Source organism: Polyodon spathula, chromosome 10 (assembly GCF_017654505.1).
Source record: "Polyodon spathula isolate WHYD16114869_AA chromosome 10, ASM1765450v1, whole genome shotgun sequence".
In the NCBI taxonomy this organism is placed as follows: Eukaryota; Metazoa; Chordata; class Actinopteri; order Acipenseriformes; family Polyodontidae; genus Polyodon; species Polyodon spathula.
The window spans coordinates 2,344,771-2,365,904 of NC_054543.1; the positions used below are offsets into that span (position 1 = coordinate 2,344,771).

General features: G+C 37.5%; 1 protein-coding gene across 3 annotated transcripts in view; it reads left to right on the forward strand.

Moving 5' to 3' along the window:
* Positions 1–21,134, forward strand: part of LOC121321438 (VPS10 domain-containing receptor SorCS1-like) — a 124,903-nt gene that overhangs the window by 44,070 nt on the left and 59,699 nt on the right. For all 3 annotated transcript variants that reach the window (XM_041260384.1, XM_041260385.1, XM_041260386.1), the window contains exon 2: positions 10,703–10,770. In XM_041260384.1, coding sequence (XP_041116318.1) covers positions 10,703–10,770 — 68 coding nt within the window. The remainder of the gene's footprint in view (positions 1–10,702; positions 10,771–21,134) is intronic.

A 21,134-nucleotide genomic window follows, 5' to 3' on the forward strand; every position in this document is an offset into this window, starting at 1 on the left:
GGTAATTATGTGCATTGAAATACCAGATTTTCCTTGGGTATTATCAAAAGGTTGCAATATCTCTTGATGGAGCAATTTAATTGAGTACAGGGAGCTGAAAACATTAGTAAACATCCATTCAATTTGCTTAAACATCACTTACTCCCCACAACTAAAACTACAGATGACCAACAGATTATCCCTGCAGTAAATGGAGCCATGCAGATATAAGACTGTCTCTCAATGATATTGCTATATAATTCAATAATTCAGTGGAAAAGGCTGTAAATAGGTTACACTTATCCAGCATGACATTTTATGTAAAAATGGATTTACTTTCTGTCATGCACAATTTTGTGCTACTTGGGGTTCAATTTAACCTCACATTCAAAACTAACCCAAGGGAATAGTTAGTCCATTCCATTTGAATTTTGCTCTTGTGTAGCCTGCAGGGAACCAGCATGGAGGTTGGTTTTGGTGCACATTTAAAAACTAAAGAATGATTAATTTGATGACTGTATTAGATGAGGAATCATGGAGTTGCTGGTTGACCTTATATAAATGAGTGGCATTATACAGGAATTAATCCATAACACCTGCTATTATGGGTGGAGCTTTGACTAAGAGCTGAGAATCAGCTCCACCTTTTAGAATGAAACACTTTGACCAAATCTATAGCAGGCAACTAGAACAGAAGAGGAGCTCTTGAATTCAGGTCTGAGTTATGGCACAGTAAAACATGCTTGTAATTTGAAGCTACTGTATTCTTTAAAGATTTCCTAGAACTAAGCTGTACAGCAAAGCATAGTTAATTACATTTTTAAAAATTCATCCTTCTGATTAAGCTTCAATTCAATTTTGGCCAACTGGAAGAGAGATATTAAATGTTAGTAGCTGTGCCAAAAACAAATTATTTGGCAAAATTGCTTTTTTTCAGTAGAAAAGAACCAGAACAGATAACAGTAGTAAATAAATTAACAGCTATCTTTTATTTCTATATCTATCTATCTATCTATCTATCTATCTATCTATCTATCTATCTATCTATCTATATGTGTGTGTGTGTGTGTGTGTGTGTGTGTGTGTGCCATGTTAAGTCCTGGCAATCATTTTTCAGTTAAACAAATGCTTTTAAAGTTCCAAGTTAATTTATCAGCCCATTATTAATTACTTTGTGTACATATGTGGACAGTGCTATTGATGAGGTCTCTTAATTCCAGTGCTGAGAAGGCAGGATTGTTGAGGGTGGAAATTAATTAATTACATCTCCTCAATACACAAGGGTAATTACATTTAACTGAATACTCCCAAGCTACAATAAAGGTTTTAGCACATTTAGCACACCATTTTCCTTGATTATGTTGAGATTTACTTTGGCTTTAGTGTGTGTAGATCAGTTTGATAATCGGGTCTGACACATTAACCCTGCTGCCTGCAATCCATCAGAGTAAAGCCGTTTTAAAATGTAAAGTGCTAACAAAGGCAGCTAACGTGAAAGACACATCGGGAAGAAAAATCAGCAGCATTGCAGTGGATGCAGTAAGCAAGAACAGGCGAACATGACCTAGAAACAGGATGGCTTTATTGTGTAACACCACCTTGCAAAAATAATATTGATAATTCAACATGAATCTGTGGCTTAGTCGTCTCCATATCTATATTCTTAAAATGAGTGTGGTCATCTCATGCTAAACAAGATGTACCTTAGCCAGTCATTCCTTATTGGGACCTTGGGACCCATCGCAATGAAGAGGCCATGTTTTCCTAACTTTTATAGATCTTACAGCTGTAATGTGATCCATTGTCAATAACTCAATTAATGAAATAGTGGGCTAGCATCTATCAGTTGTGAATCTACTTACTATAATCCTCTTTTCACAACAAGGTTGTTTTGTTGGTGTATTTCACATGACTACTGAAAATGTACTTTGTGGGTAGTTATTTACAGAGCTGATATTGTGTTGAAAGACGTAAGGAATAACATGGTGGTAAAACCAAGCCTTTATAAATTTAAAAAGCAGCAGTGCTGAAGTTAAAGCCTAAGAAAGCTAGAATGGATGACCAATTGTTCTGTGTGTGTTAATTTGATTATGTATTTATTTACCCATCAAATCTCATTTCTACTGAGAATCTGCTTCACCAGCCATTACTACTTGATGGTACTGAAGTACAAGAAGGTAAAGAAATAGTCAGTGTGGAGCTGAGATTTGAACACAGGACCACTAACATCTAAAATCTTGGATCAAACCATAAAACCACTGACTGACCCCATGGGCCATTATCTGTCCAAGAACTTTATCAAATTCATTGCATTAAAATGCCCACAGCTTGAGAATATAATGAGGTGACAGATACATTTACACACCTTCAAAACCCTGGTCTATGTCTCAGCATTCCATGCCAGATCACTGGTAAGCTAGTCTACTGCCAAATGATGAAATTGAATTCAGCACTGCAGTGTGAAAGATGTAGTGACCCGGACCAGAATTGTTTTCCAGCTAATTGGGCGAGTCGTTCAATTGATTAACATGGAATATGAAGAGACTCTATCGTTTGTTTCTTTTTGTCCACCAGGAGGTGCAATGAAAATTATCATTATATTTTTCTTTTTCTTTTTCTTTCTATAGTCTGGCTACAACATTTGCAGGCCTCGTCCAAAACTGCTTGGTGTAAATGCAGTTTTTATTCCCAGTGGACTCTGTGCCTCTGGAATTTTCCCACCGATAGGGAGTTTTTACATTTCAAGTATGTAGTAAACACTCCATAAGTACTCCAGGAATTATCGTTCAAAGGATTGCAGGGTCCCTACAGCATAGGTTAATGTAGGGTCATCAGATACCCACCAGTGTAGCAATAGAAAGAGTGTGATCATTTGCTTCATGTGTAAAGGTGTTAAACTCCTAGCTTTACACATCTTTCAAAATCAGTAATGTTAGAAAGCTTCTCTCCTAACATTACAGCATCTTACTGCTTATTGAGAACTGCCTATTGTTTTTCCTGCTGTTGCATGCTGTTCACAGCAAATCGTCTTTACTCACAAGTGTGAGTGATCAGAATCAGATCCCTTTGATTTCAGTGGAGTGAGATCAAAGGCAGAGGAAAACAAGATAAGAGCATTTCAGCAGGTCAGCTTTATCATCTCGCCCTCAGCCACAACCCGACAAAACTCTTTCAGCATTCAGCAAATCGAAGGGGTTCGAAGCAAATCGAAGAAAGTTCTTCTGCAAAAATTGACTTCTAGTTTTATTTAAGCTCCTCCATGCAGTTACTTTTCCCTTTTCCATTCCTTTTGCCTCTATCATCTCAGCACCCTGCTGATTTGTCCTCCAGAATAGCTATAGCTTTACTCCAGATGTAACTTGGGAAAGCAATTAAAATATATACAGTATATGTCTACCTGTAACACTAAATTTATAGGTATTTTCAGGGTTCATTTTCGGTGCATGGCATGTTTGTGGTTCTTTACTTTCAGACTTGAAATGATCTCCAAATGCATCACTCAGAAGTATACTTACATATACATTCATGCTCTTTTCAGCTTTCTTTATGAACTCGGTCATTTATACATAGTGGCTGCTGTAGTATAGCAAGTTTCTTCAGACACTCAAACATACTTTCACAATCTCATGGTCCTGATGTGGATCATGTAAAAAGCAACCTCTTCCATCATACCTGCAGGCTGAAGCAAAGTGTAACACCTAGAAAATGTACTCTTGATTAACCATTAGCACCTACCAGAAACTAGTAAAATCACAAATCTGTTCTGGCTGTAGAACTCTAAAACATAAACAAGTACCAAACAAGGTAACGCACCTTACAAGGATAGAACAGTGTGTTTATAGAAAGCAATATGTTAACAGTATTACAGACTGGAGTAAGTGCTTTGATAATATGTCTCTTTTAAGCACTGAGTTTATTAGAGATAAAGACACAATGCTCTGTAACCTCTTCAGTGTTATAACATGGAAAAATGTGGATTTTCTATGATAACACGGAAAAAATGCTGATTTTCTATGATAACACGGAAAAACAATAGATGTCGAAAACAATAAAAATCACCCCTAAAGATCAGATCAACTAGTTTGACAAGAGCAAATTTCATGTTGACGGTAATGTGCTGTTTTGTACTTCATGCAGCAAGGCAGACCATTGTAGAACAAATGGGACGCACTAAACATAAATTGAATGAAAGGAAACGTAAACAAGACGAGGCCGAAACAGCAGCTGAACTAACGTGTGTGTGTGTGTGTATATATATTGTAGCGTTTTCTGGGGCAGGTTCTTTGTAAGGCGGGGTTTACACATAAAGCCACACAGCACAAGTCCAAGTAAAGGTTAAAAACCTGTTTATTATTTTCAGGCTTTGACAGCGTTCTTGATAAATAAAAATCAAAACAACCAAAGTAAATAATCCGCTACCAGTGGGAGGTCCTTCAAGCGTTGTCTTTTCAAGCCAGGGTTTGTTACCGAGGGTCGTTTTCATACAGAAAGTGCCGTTCGAGTTCTCCAGTCCAGTCCTAGTTTGTCGTTGAGTGTTCAATCCTTGTTGTAATTCTCTCTGTAAAACCTCCTTCTCCACAGTCCACAGTCCACAGTCCACTTTCACTTTCACTCACTTTCACTCACTCTCTCTCTCTCTCTCTCTCTCTCTCTCTCTCTCTCTCTCTCTCTCTCTCTCTCTCTCTCTCTCTCTCTCTCTCTCTCTCTCTCTCTCTCTCTCTCTCTCTCTCTAAACACCACCTACTCCTTCACCTGCCAGGGTCAAAAAAAGACAAAGAAAGAAATCCAGGGTGTGGTTAAATAGAGCAACTGATTAGTATCACCTGTCTGCAGTTTGGCTCTGATTACAACTGGAGACAGGTGTGGCTGTTCTGCTGCAGTCTGGAAGTTTCCACTGAGCTGTCCGTGGTCCTGCCTCTGTGGAATACTTCACATTGCTGTCCGTGGTCCTGGCAGCCAAAAAACAAAGAAACCTCGCAGGCACATAACGTCCATCCACAACACAACCCCTGAAACCGCTACATATATATATATATATATATATATATATATATATATATATATATATATATATACACACAGATATAACTATTTTTTGTATTACAGCTGGGAACTATTTGTAATATCTGAAGTAAAAAAACAAAACAAAACATGTATTTGTTTGTTTTATTGATTTAGTGGCGCTGGTAAGCTTAAGCTTGTAACTAGAATTTGAAAGTATAACCATTTTTATTTTATGTATTTATCCAGACACATTTATCCAAAGCGACTTACACGGGTGGCACTGTAATACAGGGTTCCTGTTCAAGAATAATTAGTTGTAAACTAAAATACAACAGAGACACAATAAGTGTAACAAGAACAACAATAAATACTTAATGTGTTAACTGTTACCCAATAGTAGTGTTTGTGTGTTTGTGTGGCAAGGAAAACTCATTTTAGCCCATTTATTTTACTTGCAGATTATTCTATTTTTTATTGGAAAACTAGGAAACCTGGTTATAACATTGCTCAACCTTATTATACAATAAACAGTGTAACTATGTTGTTAGGAAATGTTTTGAACTATACTAATAATAATAATGCAAATTCCTTGTAACCCAGTTGTCTGCAGTACCACTTAAGGGTGTGATGTCAGCTCCTGATTTCTGTCTCAATAAAATAATCATTTTGGCGCAATTTTTTTATTTTTTATCTTAATCCACTTTAAAATAAATCACCCAGCCCAGCCTCCCCAGTGCCATGCACCCATAGTAGATTATGCATTGCTTTATCTCCTGAGCGCTTGCTGGGTGCCCTGCATCCTATTTTAATAATTGTGTCAAGTGTTATCTTACCATGGTGGCAAAGTACTAAACAGTGATTTATTGCTTGAATAAAGATTGTTTTCAGAAAACGTATTCATTTCAAGTTGCACACACACACGCTCTCGCGGTATCCATTATTCATAGTATACTAATGGTTCTTACTGAATGCTAGGTTAAGTTCAAAGTACAAGTACGTTTGTGCTTGATGATTATAGATGCTGATTTCATGCTGGAGGAAGTGGGTATCTCTTCTTTTCAGTGATTCAGATCAGAAGAATAATTACACATTATTGTAATTTTTTTAGCAACTAGCAGTGGACGAGAAATGCAGAATCTTTCCCTTTGTCTTTATTGTGTTGTTTTTTTCTCTGTTGTGGTTTTCCTTTTTCCCTATGTGAAAAGAACCGACATAGGCACTAAAGAACACACTGGTGTAAGATAGGATTGTGGGAAGAGATTGCAGATTGAGTCCTTCATGTCTTTTGGTATCCTGAAACTACATATACTGGGCAGAGCATTGTGTTCTGTATTACTAGTCAATTTTTTCTCAATTTTCAAACTACAACACAAAAGCATTTGGTTAAACAAATAATTATACTAGCCAACTAACACTACTGTGTTGAACGATTTAATTTTAAATCGCAGCAAATTGTCCAGCTTCCAGCACTGAAATAAAGCTTCCATTTATCAACAGTATATTCCAACTGTAATTTGAGATCACAGCAACACAATTGAATCCGTCAGCACAAGAAAAATGCCTCTTTATTTTCTGATGAATTATCCTGCTCTATGGTTTTGCTGAATTAAAGTTCCAAACATGGACAAGTACGTTTTTTACTTTAAAATATATACATACACATTTGTACCTTGATATACATATTCTTGCTCTACTGGATTCAGTTCAAGTGTAGGTTTTTTTTTTTGTTTTTTTTTTAATACAGCTACAGGAGTTGAACTTTATTTTGTGTGCTAGGGGGGCCATTCCAAAATTTTAGGGGGGAACGGCAAAAGAGAAAAAGCACTTTTGCATATAAAAAAAAAGATATATATATATTTTACTGCATCATCATTCACACTGGTGTTGCTTTAAAATAAGATGCTTTCAGGAGACCTAACCGAAGGGCTGTGTCCGAAACTTCGAAGTTTCGTTCGCTAGCCATGGATTCAAAGACTGTTTTAAACCTTCGAAGGATTGTCAGACGGGTTCACGCACTGTATTGCTTTTTTTTTCTGTTAACAGAAACTGTTTGACAATATATGAATACTATAAATCACACATTAAATGTCACTCGCATGCAAAATCCAATCTTTTGAATTGTATAATACATATTACGTAAACAAAAGTTGTTATTAAAATCTGCTACCAAACCTTTATGTAGCAACACTACATGGTGTTCCTGCAGTATGTGGAGCGGGGTATATATATATATATAGCATCCAAAACAGTGGGCTCGTACATCTAGGCTGTATTGCTTCACTAAAAAATGTACTGAATACCTAGTGTACAAGACGGTGTAAGTGAAGTGCTATGGTAGAATCTGTTTGAAACATACAAAATATCCGCGAACACTAATAATTTTAATTTCGAAAACAGCACCGTCCAACACTCTCCGCTCTCCAGCTCTCGTTCTCCAGAAGCTTCCTTGGCTGTCTCGACAGCAAAGCGCTGTAGCGTGCGTGAAGCGGAAGCTGTATGGAAGGAAATGTCTCGAAACTCCCTCAGCTGTTTGGGTTTTTTTTCCTTTTAACCAGCACTCCAGTTCTTTTTTTTTAACTCTTTACACTCAGCCCTATTTTTGCTTGTTTTTCACATTTTTCATGTATGTATGTTTAACTACTGGTTAGTTTTTACTGCACACATGTGACTTATAAAATGAAAGGCCACAAAATGTCCTTTCATATTATGTAAGTTGCAGCAGGATCAGGCGTACTGTATGCGGTAGAGATGAGAATATATGCAAAAAGGTTTTTCCAAAATAATCATGTTTGGTCACTGCTATATATTGTAATAGATGGCTATAAAAAAGAAAAAAAAAAAAAAAAAGCTCCATTGAACCTCAATATGAAATGAACATGGGGGGGGGGAGTTGGCACTGCGCTTCTAAGCCTTCCACCGATACCACCCCTTTCAGTCTAGCTGCTACATGACTGAGCAATAGACTCAACACGAACCTATGCTTTGAACTCTGTCACATGATGAGAGGGTTAACTTCAGGCTATTGTAGTTCCGGTAAGGAGTACCACCTACACACACTGAATACGTCTTTGGAAAGCTCAGAGAACCATGTAGGTGGCTTTTACAGTGCCTGAGTAATATGTGCGTAACCTTCCACACTCCAAAATGAATGGGGCTGAGTTTAAAGCGTTCAAGCTAAAGTCACTGCTTTGCAGAACAGCACCTAGAGCAGTGGTGCACAACTCGGGTCAAGGAGGGCCGGTGTCCCTCCTGGTTTTTGCTCTAACCATACCCTAAATTGGTTAATTGGACAAATTAAGCTTCTAATTATGTGCAATAAAGTGATTTAGGGTGCAGTTGGAATAAAAATCTGCACCACTGACCTAGATAGACTTAATATCGTCTTTTTTTTTTTTTTTTCAAAACTGTTTACTTACTGCAGTGTACTGAGTTTCTATAATTCTTAAAGATAGCGGCCGAGAATCACGTACGAGAGAATAAAGTCTTGTAGCACTTAAAATATCCATATGTATTATATTTATTTATTTATTTATTTTAACCACTACTCAGAATGCTGCTCATAGTGCTTTCGTCACTGACACCCACTTCTCTAGAGATTTGTTGTAACGTTTCAGTCATTCTAAATTGGGTGAAAAATACAGTAGCATGCTGTCTTGAAATATCTCTGTGGGATTTTCCCACACTGAAAGTTGCAGATATTATTCCTCCCGTTTTAGACAATGAAAACAAACAAACAAAAAAACTGTGAGGTTTCCAGACGAACAAATATCTTTAAAGGGAAGCCCTGTATCCTCCTTTTTTTTTAATACTATCATTTGTTTTGCCAGAAAGTGTCTCTTGGGTAGCAGTATTTACAGTTTAGCAAATGCACAAGCTTAATTGGCATACTTAGTAAATTTGCATATGTACGTTCCAGTGGGGAGCCATCTGACATCGCAGTTAGACGCTGGCCACCTACATTAGTCTCCATATGCGGCAGACAGAAGGCTCATCTGCGCACTGTCCTTCAGCTGATGAATGGAATCAGCGGCCCTGTGTTTCACTGTGACTTTCATACAATCAGTATTAATGGCTGGTTCCTTCCTCTCCACTGCAGTGCTCTTCAAACACATCTTGCCCAGTAGTGGTATCTGCTGGGAGAGGTGATGTGTGAGCAGCTGGGTGTTCACTTACAGCTGGCGACTGCGGTTGCTTTTTGCTTGGTCATTAGAATTCCTTGGCCTCTGTGGAAATCCTAAGGTTAAACCCTCCCTGGGCGCAAATGCCCTGTAAAGATTACTGCGCCAAAGTGTACAGGGGGATATCTCTGCAGTGAAGTATGACCTTATATCTGTTATATTTTACTGTGCAGACGTTAATGGATAAAACAATGTGTTTCATAATAAAACTGCAGTGGTACAGATGTTGCCGAGGCACAGCTGTTCCTACAAGATGAAACTCTGCTGTCAAACATTTTAAGTAAGTTAGAAGAAGAAGAAGAAGAAGAAGAAATCTTCTCTCTTGCAGTCTAAAGATAGCTGTGTTGCATAATAATAGGCAACAGCCTAATTGTAATAGGAAGTGCTGAATCAGGAGCACAATGCAACTCTAATGAGAAACCGTGTGAGTTGTGCATAGTTGCAGGACATGACACTAGAGGATATGAGTGTGAGAGTCAGTGTGTCCACCAGCTGTCATGCAGAGAATATCCGAGCAAGGAAACGGTGGTGCATCAGCCTGTAGAGTCAGCTCAGCCAGTCTTTATATTCAGGGCTCTGAGTGCGGATTGAAGGAGCTCATTTCATGTTATGATAAAGGTTGCACTTGAAATAAGTGCAATCAGCAACAGAGAAGATGGAAGCAATCTCAACACTGTTTCATCGTCAGACAGTTTTGTTTTAGGATAACTGTCTATTGTGTAGCTATTTGTTGTCTTCCTTCATATAGTTATTTTTACAACCCCTATATACTCTACTTAACTCATAGCATTCTTCTATAGTATGTTAGAAGCAAAAAGGCACCTAATATGTCTGTACATCCCTTAAATGCTTCATACAACACCAATGCTAGATACTGGTATGTCTTAGATACATGTAAATTGCATTATCCATCAAAATGCCACAAGATTAAAGTCATTTCAAATCCCTATGAATCCCCAGCTATTGAGTACATGTTTTGCTGCTTCCTGTACTTGTATCAAGCTGCAGGCAGACTTAGATTTTTGTTCTAATGCCTCCTTAAGGAATTCATCTGTCCCAGTTTCCAGATCTCTCAAGTGCAGAGTTTGTTAAATTTACTGTACAATATTTATATCTAACCTGATATGATAAAACAACGAGCATGCAGTACATATTATAAGTTAGTTTGATGTGTTACTGAAAATCTAAATAACCATTGCTCTGCTTCTTTGCAACCATCTGATCATTTAATTAAAATGTATAGCCTAATGAAGAAAGTAGATTGCGTGTCATTCTTGGAAAAAAAAAAAAGAACTGTGTTTGTCAAAGCTGTGGACAGTCCTGGTTAAAGGTTTTCAGAATATTTCAAACATAAAATACTATGGAAGATTATACCAGATGCAGGCTGGCTCTTAACAAAAAAAAACGTGATTTGTATTAATGGTGTTGCCATTTCATCCTGTAATACCAACACCACTTTGAAGAAATGTTAAGCCTGCCCCAAAGTCATTGTGGTATGTTGTGACTGAGATTGAGAGTTGGATGCTTTTCCTGTTTTGCAGGTGATTCTCATCCTTACGAAGCTGTTTGACTTCAACCTGGGAAGTGTCACAGAGAGCTCTTTGTGGAGGTAAGAGAAAAGGGACGTCCAGTCCCTTACTGACTTTAAACCTTCACCACATGTAGGAGCTTTGAGAATCAAAACATGTTGGAAAATAGGATTTACTCAAACCTTTTTATAATTGAAAGAGAGATCTGAGGCATGTTTACAAAATGGTGTTTTATAAACATAATATTCGAGGGGAGTAATATTAAATCGTGCTTGAAAAAAAAATGCTGTTTTTTTCTTACCTTTTAAAATAACAATTAAAAGTATAACAATATAATCCAGGTGGGAAGAACACAGTCATTTCCAATCCAATTCCCATGATTGTAATCATCAATGGCCACCCCCACTCCCATCAACAACCACAGAATGCACAGCAACAGCTAAGTTAACAGTTACAATGACACTGTCTTTCTCTTCAAGTTGAAGGATTCTCTACTGATCCTTTCTGACACAAACATCCTTAACTGTCACCTGGGTAACCACAAGTCCAGTCGTACTAATATCATCACTCTAACACTTGCTCTATAAAAGACATTTACTTGTGTTTTTTTGTTTCTTCCACGCTACCTTCTGTAGGTTTTAATGGGATCTTTATATCCAGAAAAAGGTTCTGTCCAGATCTTTTCTGTTTTTTTTTTCTCAGAAGTAACCATTAGCAACCATGCCAGTGGTACAGTATTCGATATGCTGTTTAATTGCACACATACATGTTTGTTAATATGCAAGGCAAGCAATGCAAAATATACCAGTCACTATAGAGTAGAAGCATGAGAAACATGTAGTAAAATGCAAAGTGAATGTTAAAATGTAATTGTTGAAAGATTGTAATTGTTTACAGGGATCATTACAGAGAGGATTATTTGGTACCATTTATTTTTCGTGGCTTAAATATTAGCTTGATATACAGTTACCCATTTATTGAAATTCAGTCACATGTTAATACACAGTCAATAGACAGAAGCAGAAATGTTACGATATGAACATGACAAGATATCACTATTATTCAAAAACATAATAGCCATTGTTTTACATACAGGTTTAGGTGTTTATAGCTTCATATTTGCTAGTCCAGGAAAGTAATATACTGTAAGTCTTAATAAACACATTCACCCTACGCAGGAGGCATATGAGCACACCACTACCATAGCAGTCTAAAGACACACACAAGCAGCCCATTTGTATATCTATGGACTTTATTACCATGCTGTTGATCTAGATGATTAAGTGCAAATCAATGAAATACTAATTATACCATGCAAAATAAAACATTACTGGTGATACCGTGGGCATAAATCCCATTCCAGTCCCCAGGAGACAGAAGTTGCCACCACAGAATTGTTATGCAATTATCAATCTTTTTATAGGAAAAGGAAAAAAGTTCCAAGACCTGAAGGACAGAGTTTATTTAGGTCAGGATGTTGCTTGAGTTTGCATCTGCAGTTAATATTGATATCTTCAAGTTGGCAGAAACCAAAGCGTCTGTTTTATTTCCCCATAGCGATTCCCACACAAAGGTCAGTAAGGCTTGATTCCCTTTCTGCTCGATCTCGTGTAAAAGAAATGTGGACCAGCTGAAGGATCTCCTCAAGTGGTATGCCCCCACTGGATCAACCAACTCTCAGTGACAAATGCAGTCTCTGGAAATAATTAATAAAGGGTTTGCTCGACCGGTGTCTGAAAGCAATTGTACAGAAATGCACAAGGCGGATACTGTGCATGTGCTCTGCAGTACATAGCTGTCAGATGGAGAATGCCAGAGGGATGCCATTACAGAGCACATCTTTCAATGTTATCCACAGGATTCATTTAGCGGGACACTTTTTATGACTTGCATCTCGCTATTCTCATGGCCTTTTGTGATGGAAACAGAAAATTGGTTTCCGTTGCTGTGTGGTCTCATCCCCAGTTTTGAGGATGATTTAGTGGGATTCAGTGTGATGAGGTTATGTATTAATCACTTGGAAGGGGTGCTCTTTTTCTTATGTTTCATAAGCTTCACTTCTAGGGGTTGACAAGACGGATCCCAAAATGTAACTGACTATTATTAGGGATGGGAATTTTAAACGTTTAAATGTATAAACTCTAAAGAAGTGGTTAAAAGTTTAATAATATGCTAGACGTATAATCGGTCATGTGACAAATGTCACCAAACACATTTTTTATGCATTCATTTTATAATTTATCATCAGTAGTTTGTCGTGTATGAGACTGCTCTAGTGCCTCAGTCAGGGAGGATATTATAAAAAGGAAGGGTTTGGCAGTTGCCTCCAAGTAGCTTTTCTAATTGGTGCAACAGAAAGATTGACATTGGGGTGGGTTTTATTCTTGGTCGAGCTGGCTCTTCATTGGTGCACTGTGTGTGTTTTTGCCTGTAGTAGGTGTGGTACGGTATCAGTTCCACAGCGGGGTTAAATGACGTTAATGACAAGCATTTTTTTTCTGAGTTTGTTCTATATTTAAAATGGCATCTCTAAATAAAGGAAGCCACATTTAGAAGTGATTTGATGAACCAGACGAAAAAACCTGGGTATGTAAATAATTATGCCAAACAAAATTGCTGTACTACAAAAACACAAGTTCAATGCTTCACAGTTTGAAATGAAAGCATTTGGAATTATTGTGGATGGAGCCACTCATGACAATAAAAAGCAAACACCCATATCAATTTTTGACCAAACACTGGGCGTGATCACGTTATCCCCTATGAGGACAGCGTGTGTGAAGCGTGAATGCAGCAGTTTTGAAATCAATGTAAGATTATCCCTACTGTGCCGGCCAATAAAACAATAATGGCGAGGCTAGAAAAACTTCACGAAAATCGTGCTGTAGCTATTCATACAAAACTTTCAAAGGGAGAAAAAGTTAAGAACATAAGAACATAAGAAAGTTTACAAACGAGAGGAGGCCATTCGGCCCATCTTGCTCGTTTGGTTGTTAGTAGCTTATTGATCCCAAAATCTCATCAAGCAGCTTCTTGAAGGATCCCAGGGTGTCAGCTTCAACAACATTACTGGGGAGTTGATTCCAGACCCTCACAATTCTCTGTGTAAAAAAGTGCCTCCTATTTTCTGTTCTGAATGCCCCTTTTTCTAAACTCCATTTGTGACCCTTGGTCCTTGTTTCTTTTTTCAGGCTGAAAAAGTCCCTTGGGTCGACACTGTCAATACCTTTTAGAATTTTGAATGCTTGAATTAGGTCGCCACGTAGTCTTCTTTGTTCAAGACTGAACAGATTCAGTTCTTTTAGCCTGTCTGCATATGACATGCCTTTTAAGCCCGGAATAATTCTGGTCGCTCTTCTTTGCACTCTTTCTAGAGCAGCAATATCTTTTTTATAGCGAGGTGACCAGAACTGCACACAATATTCAAGATGAGGTCTTACAAGTGCATTGTACAGTTTTAACATTACTTCCCTTGATTTAAATTCAACACTTTTCACAATGTATCCGAGCATCTTGTTAGCCTTTTTTATAGCTTCCCCACATTGCCTAGATGAAGACATTTCTGAGTCAACAAAAACTCCTAGGTCTTTTTCATAGATTCCTTCTCCAATTTCAATATCTCCCATATGATATTTATAATGTACATTTTTATTTCCTGCGTGCAGTACCTTACACTTTTCTCTATTAAATGTCATTTGCCATGTGTCTGCCCAGTTCTGAATCTTGTCTAGATCATTTTGAATGACCTTTGCTGCTGCAACAGTGTTTGCCACTCCTCCTACTTTTGTGTCGTCTGCAAATTTAACAAGTTTGCTTACTATACCAGAATCTAAATCATTAATGTAGATTAGGAATAGCAGAGGACGTAATACTGATCCCTGTGGTACACCGTTGGTTACCACACTCCATTCTGAGGTTTTTCCTCTAATCAGTACTTTCTGTTTTCTACATGTTAACCACTCCCTAATCCATGTACATGCGTTTCCTTGAATCCCAACTGCGTTCAGTTTGAGAATTAATCTTTTGTGCGGGACTTTGTCAAAAGCTTTCTGGAAATCTAAATAAACCATGTCATATGCTTTGCAATTATCCATTATCGATGTTGCATCCTCAAAAAAATCAAGCAAGTTAGTTAGGCACGATCTCCCTTTCCTAAAACCATGTTGACTGTCTCCCAGTACCCTGTTACCATATAGATAATTTTCCATTTTGGATCTTATTATAGTTTCCATAAGTTTGCATATAATAGTTGCGATTACCAGAGACTCGTGGACCTCATTCTCCAATCTTCCCATAGGTGGAAGGCTTTTTTTCACTTGAAATTGTTCTGTAAGCTTTTGGACCCAGTGGCCGTTTATGTTTAGATCAGTTTTTATTTTTATGTTGGAACTTCTGCACTAAAGTAAAGGACCCCTGAGACACAGTTCAGACTGGCAGGCCAGGCATCTCTTTACAATTTAATGTAAAGTTGTGTAGATACATGAATTTGACTACTTTACGTTATTTAGTAATACTTGATCATATACAATTAACAAGGTGGCAAACATTATATTAATTACTTAATATATTATTTGAGTGTGTGTTAATTTAGCATTTAAAGTAGGACTTGTGGCAATGTTTGGGAGGTTTATGTACTCTGGTACAGTATGTAGAGGAGAATGGTGTTTGATTTGAGTACTCGGAAATTGTAATGCTCAAGTACTCGTCTCGAACAACAATAGATCTCAAAAATCATAACCAGCATTTCCACATGGCCGAGAGCCGCAAGACACGTACTGTAAAATATGAAATGTTTACGAGCAAGACATTTTAAACACTAGCAATGTTGTGCAGTACAGTAGTTGTTAGGCTATCTTTTGATGGCAGCAAAATACATAAGAACAAGGGATAGAATATTGCCTGCACAGTTTTTGTGTAATTTGTATGGTACTGTAGAGCTACAGTGTATTAAACTTAAAATGTAACACCACAGTGTTTTCACATTATTTCTGTTTATATGTATTATGCACTTTAAATACATTATATTCAGTTATTATGAAGCAAAATACAGTAACTGTCCTGATTTCACCAAAGACACTACATAACAACACACATTTCTGTAAGGATTCTTTTTGCAAGCTCTTCCCTTGAAGATCTGAATGCTGGGTTTTAATTTTTTTTTTTTTCCCCTGTTTTTTTTTTTGTATGACAGCTGCGTGTATTAAAGACTTTTGAGAGCACTGTGGATGACAAATGCATGTTTATTTTGAAAAGGGTTGTAGTACCTGCTCATGACAAGGTGTAAGACATGTAAATGTAATATTAATTTTAGACCTGTAAACATACATTGTCTAGTCTAGCGCCAACACTCCAGTTTTATAAAAAGATTCATTCATCTGAATACAAAACTAGCTTGAGTCGTTAAATCAGCTTCTTTACAGAACACCGAAAGCAGCATCTGCCTCAAGTCTGATGCAGAGGATATCCAGATGAAAATGTGTTGTGATTTGTTTCATAATGACATTTGTTGCAGATGAGACACAGGTTTACCACTGTTTTCAGTGAAAGTGAACTGTTTCTCCTAGTCCAGTTTAAAGCCTCATGCTTTTGTTTATTACTCATGGATGGTTTGCCTAATGCCACTATCTCCACAAAACAAACAAACGCTCAATTCAAAATTATGAAATTTACTTTCAGCTGCACATCCGGCTTTGAAATACGCATGCGCCAGCGAGCGGTGTTGAAGGTCAACAAGTGATGAAATATCCTTGCAGTGAACATGCAGGCTCAAAGAAACAGGAGAGAGAACAAGAAAGAATAATTAACATGAATGAATACCAAGAACACAAATAATAAACGTTATGTTTATTTTTAATTTCTCACTATTTGTTTTTGTTTATTTTTCTTTCTCCATTTTTTATGAGACGAAAAGCGTGCGTCACCCAGCATCCAGAAAGTTCTACAAAACTGCTGCACCACATAGGCTCTGGCAATGAGCTACAGCCTTTTCATACCCTCATAATTGCAACTGCAGAATTTGATGTGTATCATTATTTAAAGTTCAGTTTGCTGGGTAGGTAACATACTGTACGGTTTTAGGAAATGCTTACATAAAGTGAATATGCCCTTTTTTAAACTTATATTTGCTGCACATTTTCCTGTCATGTACATTTATATCCCTACAGTACATTCGGTGCACATTCTATATATATATATATATAGTGGCAGAGCAGATGCTCTGCAAGTGTGTGTGTTTTGTGGTCTGGGGCCAAGATGGCTGCCTTGGCACAGCTTAATTGTTTAAATGTTTATTTAATTAGAAAAAATCGGGTAAATGATTGATTGATTGCCAGTCAACCCCTGGCCACATGATATAAAAGGAGACAAGTACATGTTTGTTTGGCGTGTTTAGGAGCAATAGGTTGGAGTTGGGGTTGGGGTAGGACATATGTGTAGTATATATCTAAATGTTAAGAGGTAAATAGCTGGATTCCGGAATGTATAGCGTTATATACGTCCCAACGTGTTGCTACAACTGTTTAAGTAGTGTACCTGTAATTTCTCTTTTCATTGTTAACATCCTCACAACTTTTAACACTTATAACTTTAAAGTCTGTTTCAAAGCTATTTTCAAAAATGTCCGCTCTAGTGCACTCGAGCTTAAGTTCTGTCCTCTAAATCATCGCAGGAAGAGCGATTAAAAAACAAACAAACAAGCATAATAACAAGTGCTCTGGCATTTATGATCCATACCACATCATGAATCAGTGCACTAGAGTGGACATTTTGAAAAGAGCTTTGAAACAGACTTTATAAGTGTAAAAATTTGTCAGGATGTTGACATGAAAATAAAAATGACAGGCACATTATTTAAATAGTGGTCTAAAGAAGTGAGGACGTGGAAAGCTATATTATTCAGAACCCTGCTACTTACTCTTTAAGCGGGAACAGCGTAGCTCAGTAAGTGTGGCCCAAAGCGTTGAACCATAGGGAGCTGTGTGTACAGTACATCTGAAGAGATTCTTCTGCACAAGTTTGATGCTGCCTTAGACTTACAGGGAAAACAGCCGCAACTTCCGGCTCAGATCAGACAGCCTGCTTGGTTTAGGGAGGAGAAACACTTGCATTGAGGCAATTCATAAATGTATGTTGAATACTCAGCAAACCTGCCACCCATTTTGCAAATCAAGCTGTTTGCCGAGTATCATACAGCCTAATTATCCAATTAATGACCTTTCATTAATCAATTACAGTGCTTGTTTTGGTCAATTAACTTTCAGTGTGAAAAGGGCATAGACATATGCAAAATGTTGGCTTCGTTATGATAGCTGTGATTTGTTAAAGGTCTCGTCTCCATCGCATCATTAGTCTGCTTTTCTGCATGCCCATGTCGGGTTGTTCTCTAGCTCCACCTTAAACAGGTGTTAAATGTCATGTATCAGCATTTCACCTCAAACACCAATTTGAGATGTTTAAAAAAAAAAGAATGAATGAAAGGCATTAACTTTTAAATACTTTAGTGACCCAACACAGCAAAACATTTCCCCTTACCTGATTTCATCCGTTCAAAAGTGGAAAACACTAACTACTGCGGAGTCCCTCATGAAGATGGGTTTAACAGTGACATTAGATTTATTAGTCAATACAGTATCTCTCAAAGGGATAATGCACGTTAATTACAACCCCACAGGAGAGCTGTATGAAACCGTGTTAAGTAAAAGTAATTTTTAAATAAATGTGTATGTATGTCCCAGTGAGGGAAAGGGTTATTAAAACTGTAGGGTAGAAGTAAGAGTAGCAAAACCACAGGGTATGTATTATGGGCCTCTAAAAGTTTACATTACTCTAGGGTTGTGCTTGTTCACATTTTCTTAAAAAAAAATAAACATATAAGATGCACAACAGATGCATACAGTTGCAGCACAATCTCACCAGTCTGAATGCATCTTAAAAAGCTGCAGCATGCTCTGGAGATGAAGCCCTTGAGTTTTGTGAAAGTCAAGGGGTTTGTTTGCATGCCTTAGGAGGGATGAAAAAAAAAGAGAATCCTTGAAAAATGTCTTCCACTGTGAGTTAAGCAAAGAACAATGTTGGCCAGCCTGTGGTGGAGGCAATGAAGATCCACACTGCTAAAATTAAAAAGAAAGAAATAGATGCATAAAATAAGACATTTACAGAACCTGCACACAATGTTTAAGCACCTGCCATCTGTAGCAGAGTTTTGTACAAGTGGTTGTTCCTCACACAGTGATATATTTAGTTGTAAAGGTGTCACTGGCATTCTGTAATATATACAGTAAGATTGCATCTCCTTTTTGTAAAGTGGTTTTCCTCTACGAACCGAGGCTGTTTTTCCACTCAACTACATAAAACTTCCATGTGATATAACCATATCTACCTGTTAAATTCAATCATACATTTTCCATTTGAACTAACAACTTGTCCAATTAAAAAAAAAAAAAAAAAAAAACTTTCCTGAGCACTTAATGGGCACAAAATGGTGTGATTAATCAAATCTTGGTACTGCAGGGTAAACTGCTCAAAAAAAAATGTTACCATGAAAAATAAATCATAGCTCTTATTGCTTAATGAATTCAAAGGAGAACGTGTAATGCAAGTGTCAGCTTTGAATATCTGCAGAGTTCATGCAGGATTCATGATACGTTTCTGCTTTGCCATCGACAGATCCTTTTTAAGATTTTTTTTGTCACAATAATGTTATATTCTGTGCACAGTTGTATTATTGCTGTTGCCAGGGGCGATTAAGGAATGCATTACATTTATTTCCCATGTTCCATCCCGGTCATCCAAGCCGACAGGCTTGTGCTGCAGGCACATTCATATCCCATATGCCATGTACTCTATGTGTACAAGAAGCGTGTGTGTTATGGTAGACCTTGTACCCCACAAGCTGCAGGAGGTGTGAGTTGTGATATACTGATCGGGGGATTTTTTTTTTGCTAGGTATTTTAATACTAATTTTGCTATCACTACTGCTTTTTTTACTTTTAAGGCAGGTGAGAAATGCAGTGTCCGTAGCATCAATTGTCTTTAAGGAAACTTCTACTAATTTCAATGCCCACAGTAATTGGTTTAACTGAGGTGTGCTGCACTGTGTGAATAAAACTCTTAATTAAATTAGGCTTTGGGAACACTGCAAGCGGGTTACCGTAGTTTCATCAGACACTGTTCAGAATACCCCAAAAATTGCATCGTCAAAAATGACTACATGAGTATCATTTTTCATGTTTTGAGAAACAAATAAGCCTGTGCTTTGCTCCCTGAAAAGAATGGCACACATATTTGGTTACATTAATGTCAATTTAAGTGGAATGGATTTTCCCATAGTGACGAACACATTGCTGCACTCGGCATGGATATTCTGTTCTGAAGGGCCGTTTCTTCCATGATGTCGAAACCAGATTTTAAAGACAATATAAAGCAGTGTTTGTCATCAGCGCCCCACTTCAGTATTTCAGAAGTCCTCAGACATCAGGACTTGTACAGTGAGCCCTTATAGTGGCAGAGTTTAACTAGAGTATATACAGGTTCAGTTGCAAGGTTTCTTTAGTTCATCACATTTATGTGGTGGAGTGTTAGGACCAATTTTAGATGAACGGTTATGAGTTCAATATACAAAAGGGCTATCCCTTTTCCAATCATTATTACAGTACCTTTAGTGCTGATACCTGTAACCTGTATAAGTTGCAGTAACGTGAAAACAGAATTCCGATAATGAAAGTAGGCATACGCTGTACCACGACTGCTTCATAAAGACAGCAAAGGGGTTTCAATGGGACTTATAAATTACCTGGACAAACCTTCTAATGGATTTGCGTTTGAAAATGAAGCCTTTGATTTGTTGAGCCTGTCGCTGAAGAAAGATTTAAGTCACTTAAATGCATACCAACAATTCCAACGAATTACAGCCTGACATGGAAGCCGTCTTAATTGGTCACAGCAAATTTAAAAAAAAAAGGACATGCGGGGAGCAGGAATTAAACTGTTCAGCATTTTAATTGACTAGAAAACTTGCTGTAGTTCATATAAACTCTCATAGTCTGTGATTCTGTCAAGCTAAAGAGTGCCACTGGGATGTGGATTTAGCAACTTTGTCCTTGAAGGATAATCATTTCCCCTTTATGAATTTGGATGGGTTTCTAGGAATCAAGTTTAGAGTGGAAGTAGCAGAGGTATTAAATCATATAGCAGTTTGGTGGGCCATAAGGAGCTGATCAATAGCAAGATGATGTCATTGTCACATGCTCCATGCGTTCTTGACCTCCATTTTGACAAATGTTGCAAGTGCAATTCGGCTCCAGTAATTCATGAGTTTAAAGGGACTTGCTGTATTTCAATTGAACAGATAACATTGGATAATAAATCTGAGAGCAAGAAAATCAAACTTCCTCTCGTTCATGTGTTGAATTTCTTGTTTCTACCAAATCACTATTAGATACGCAAA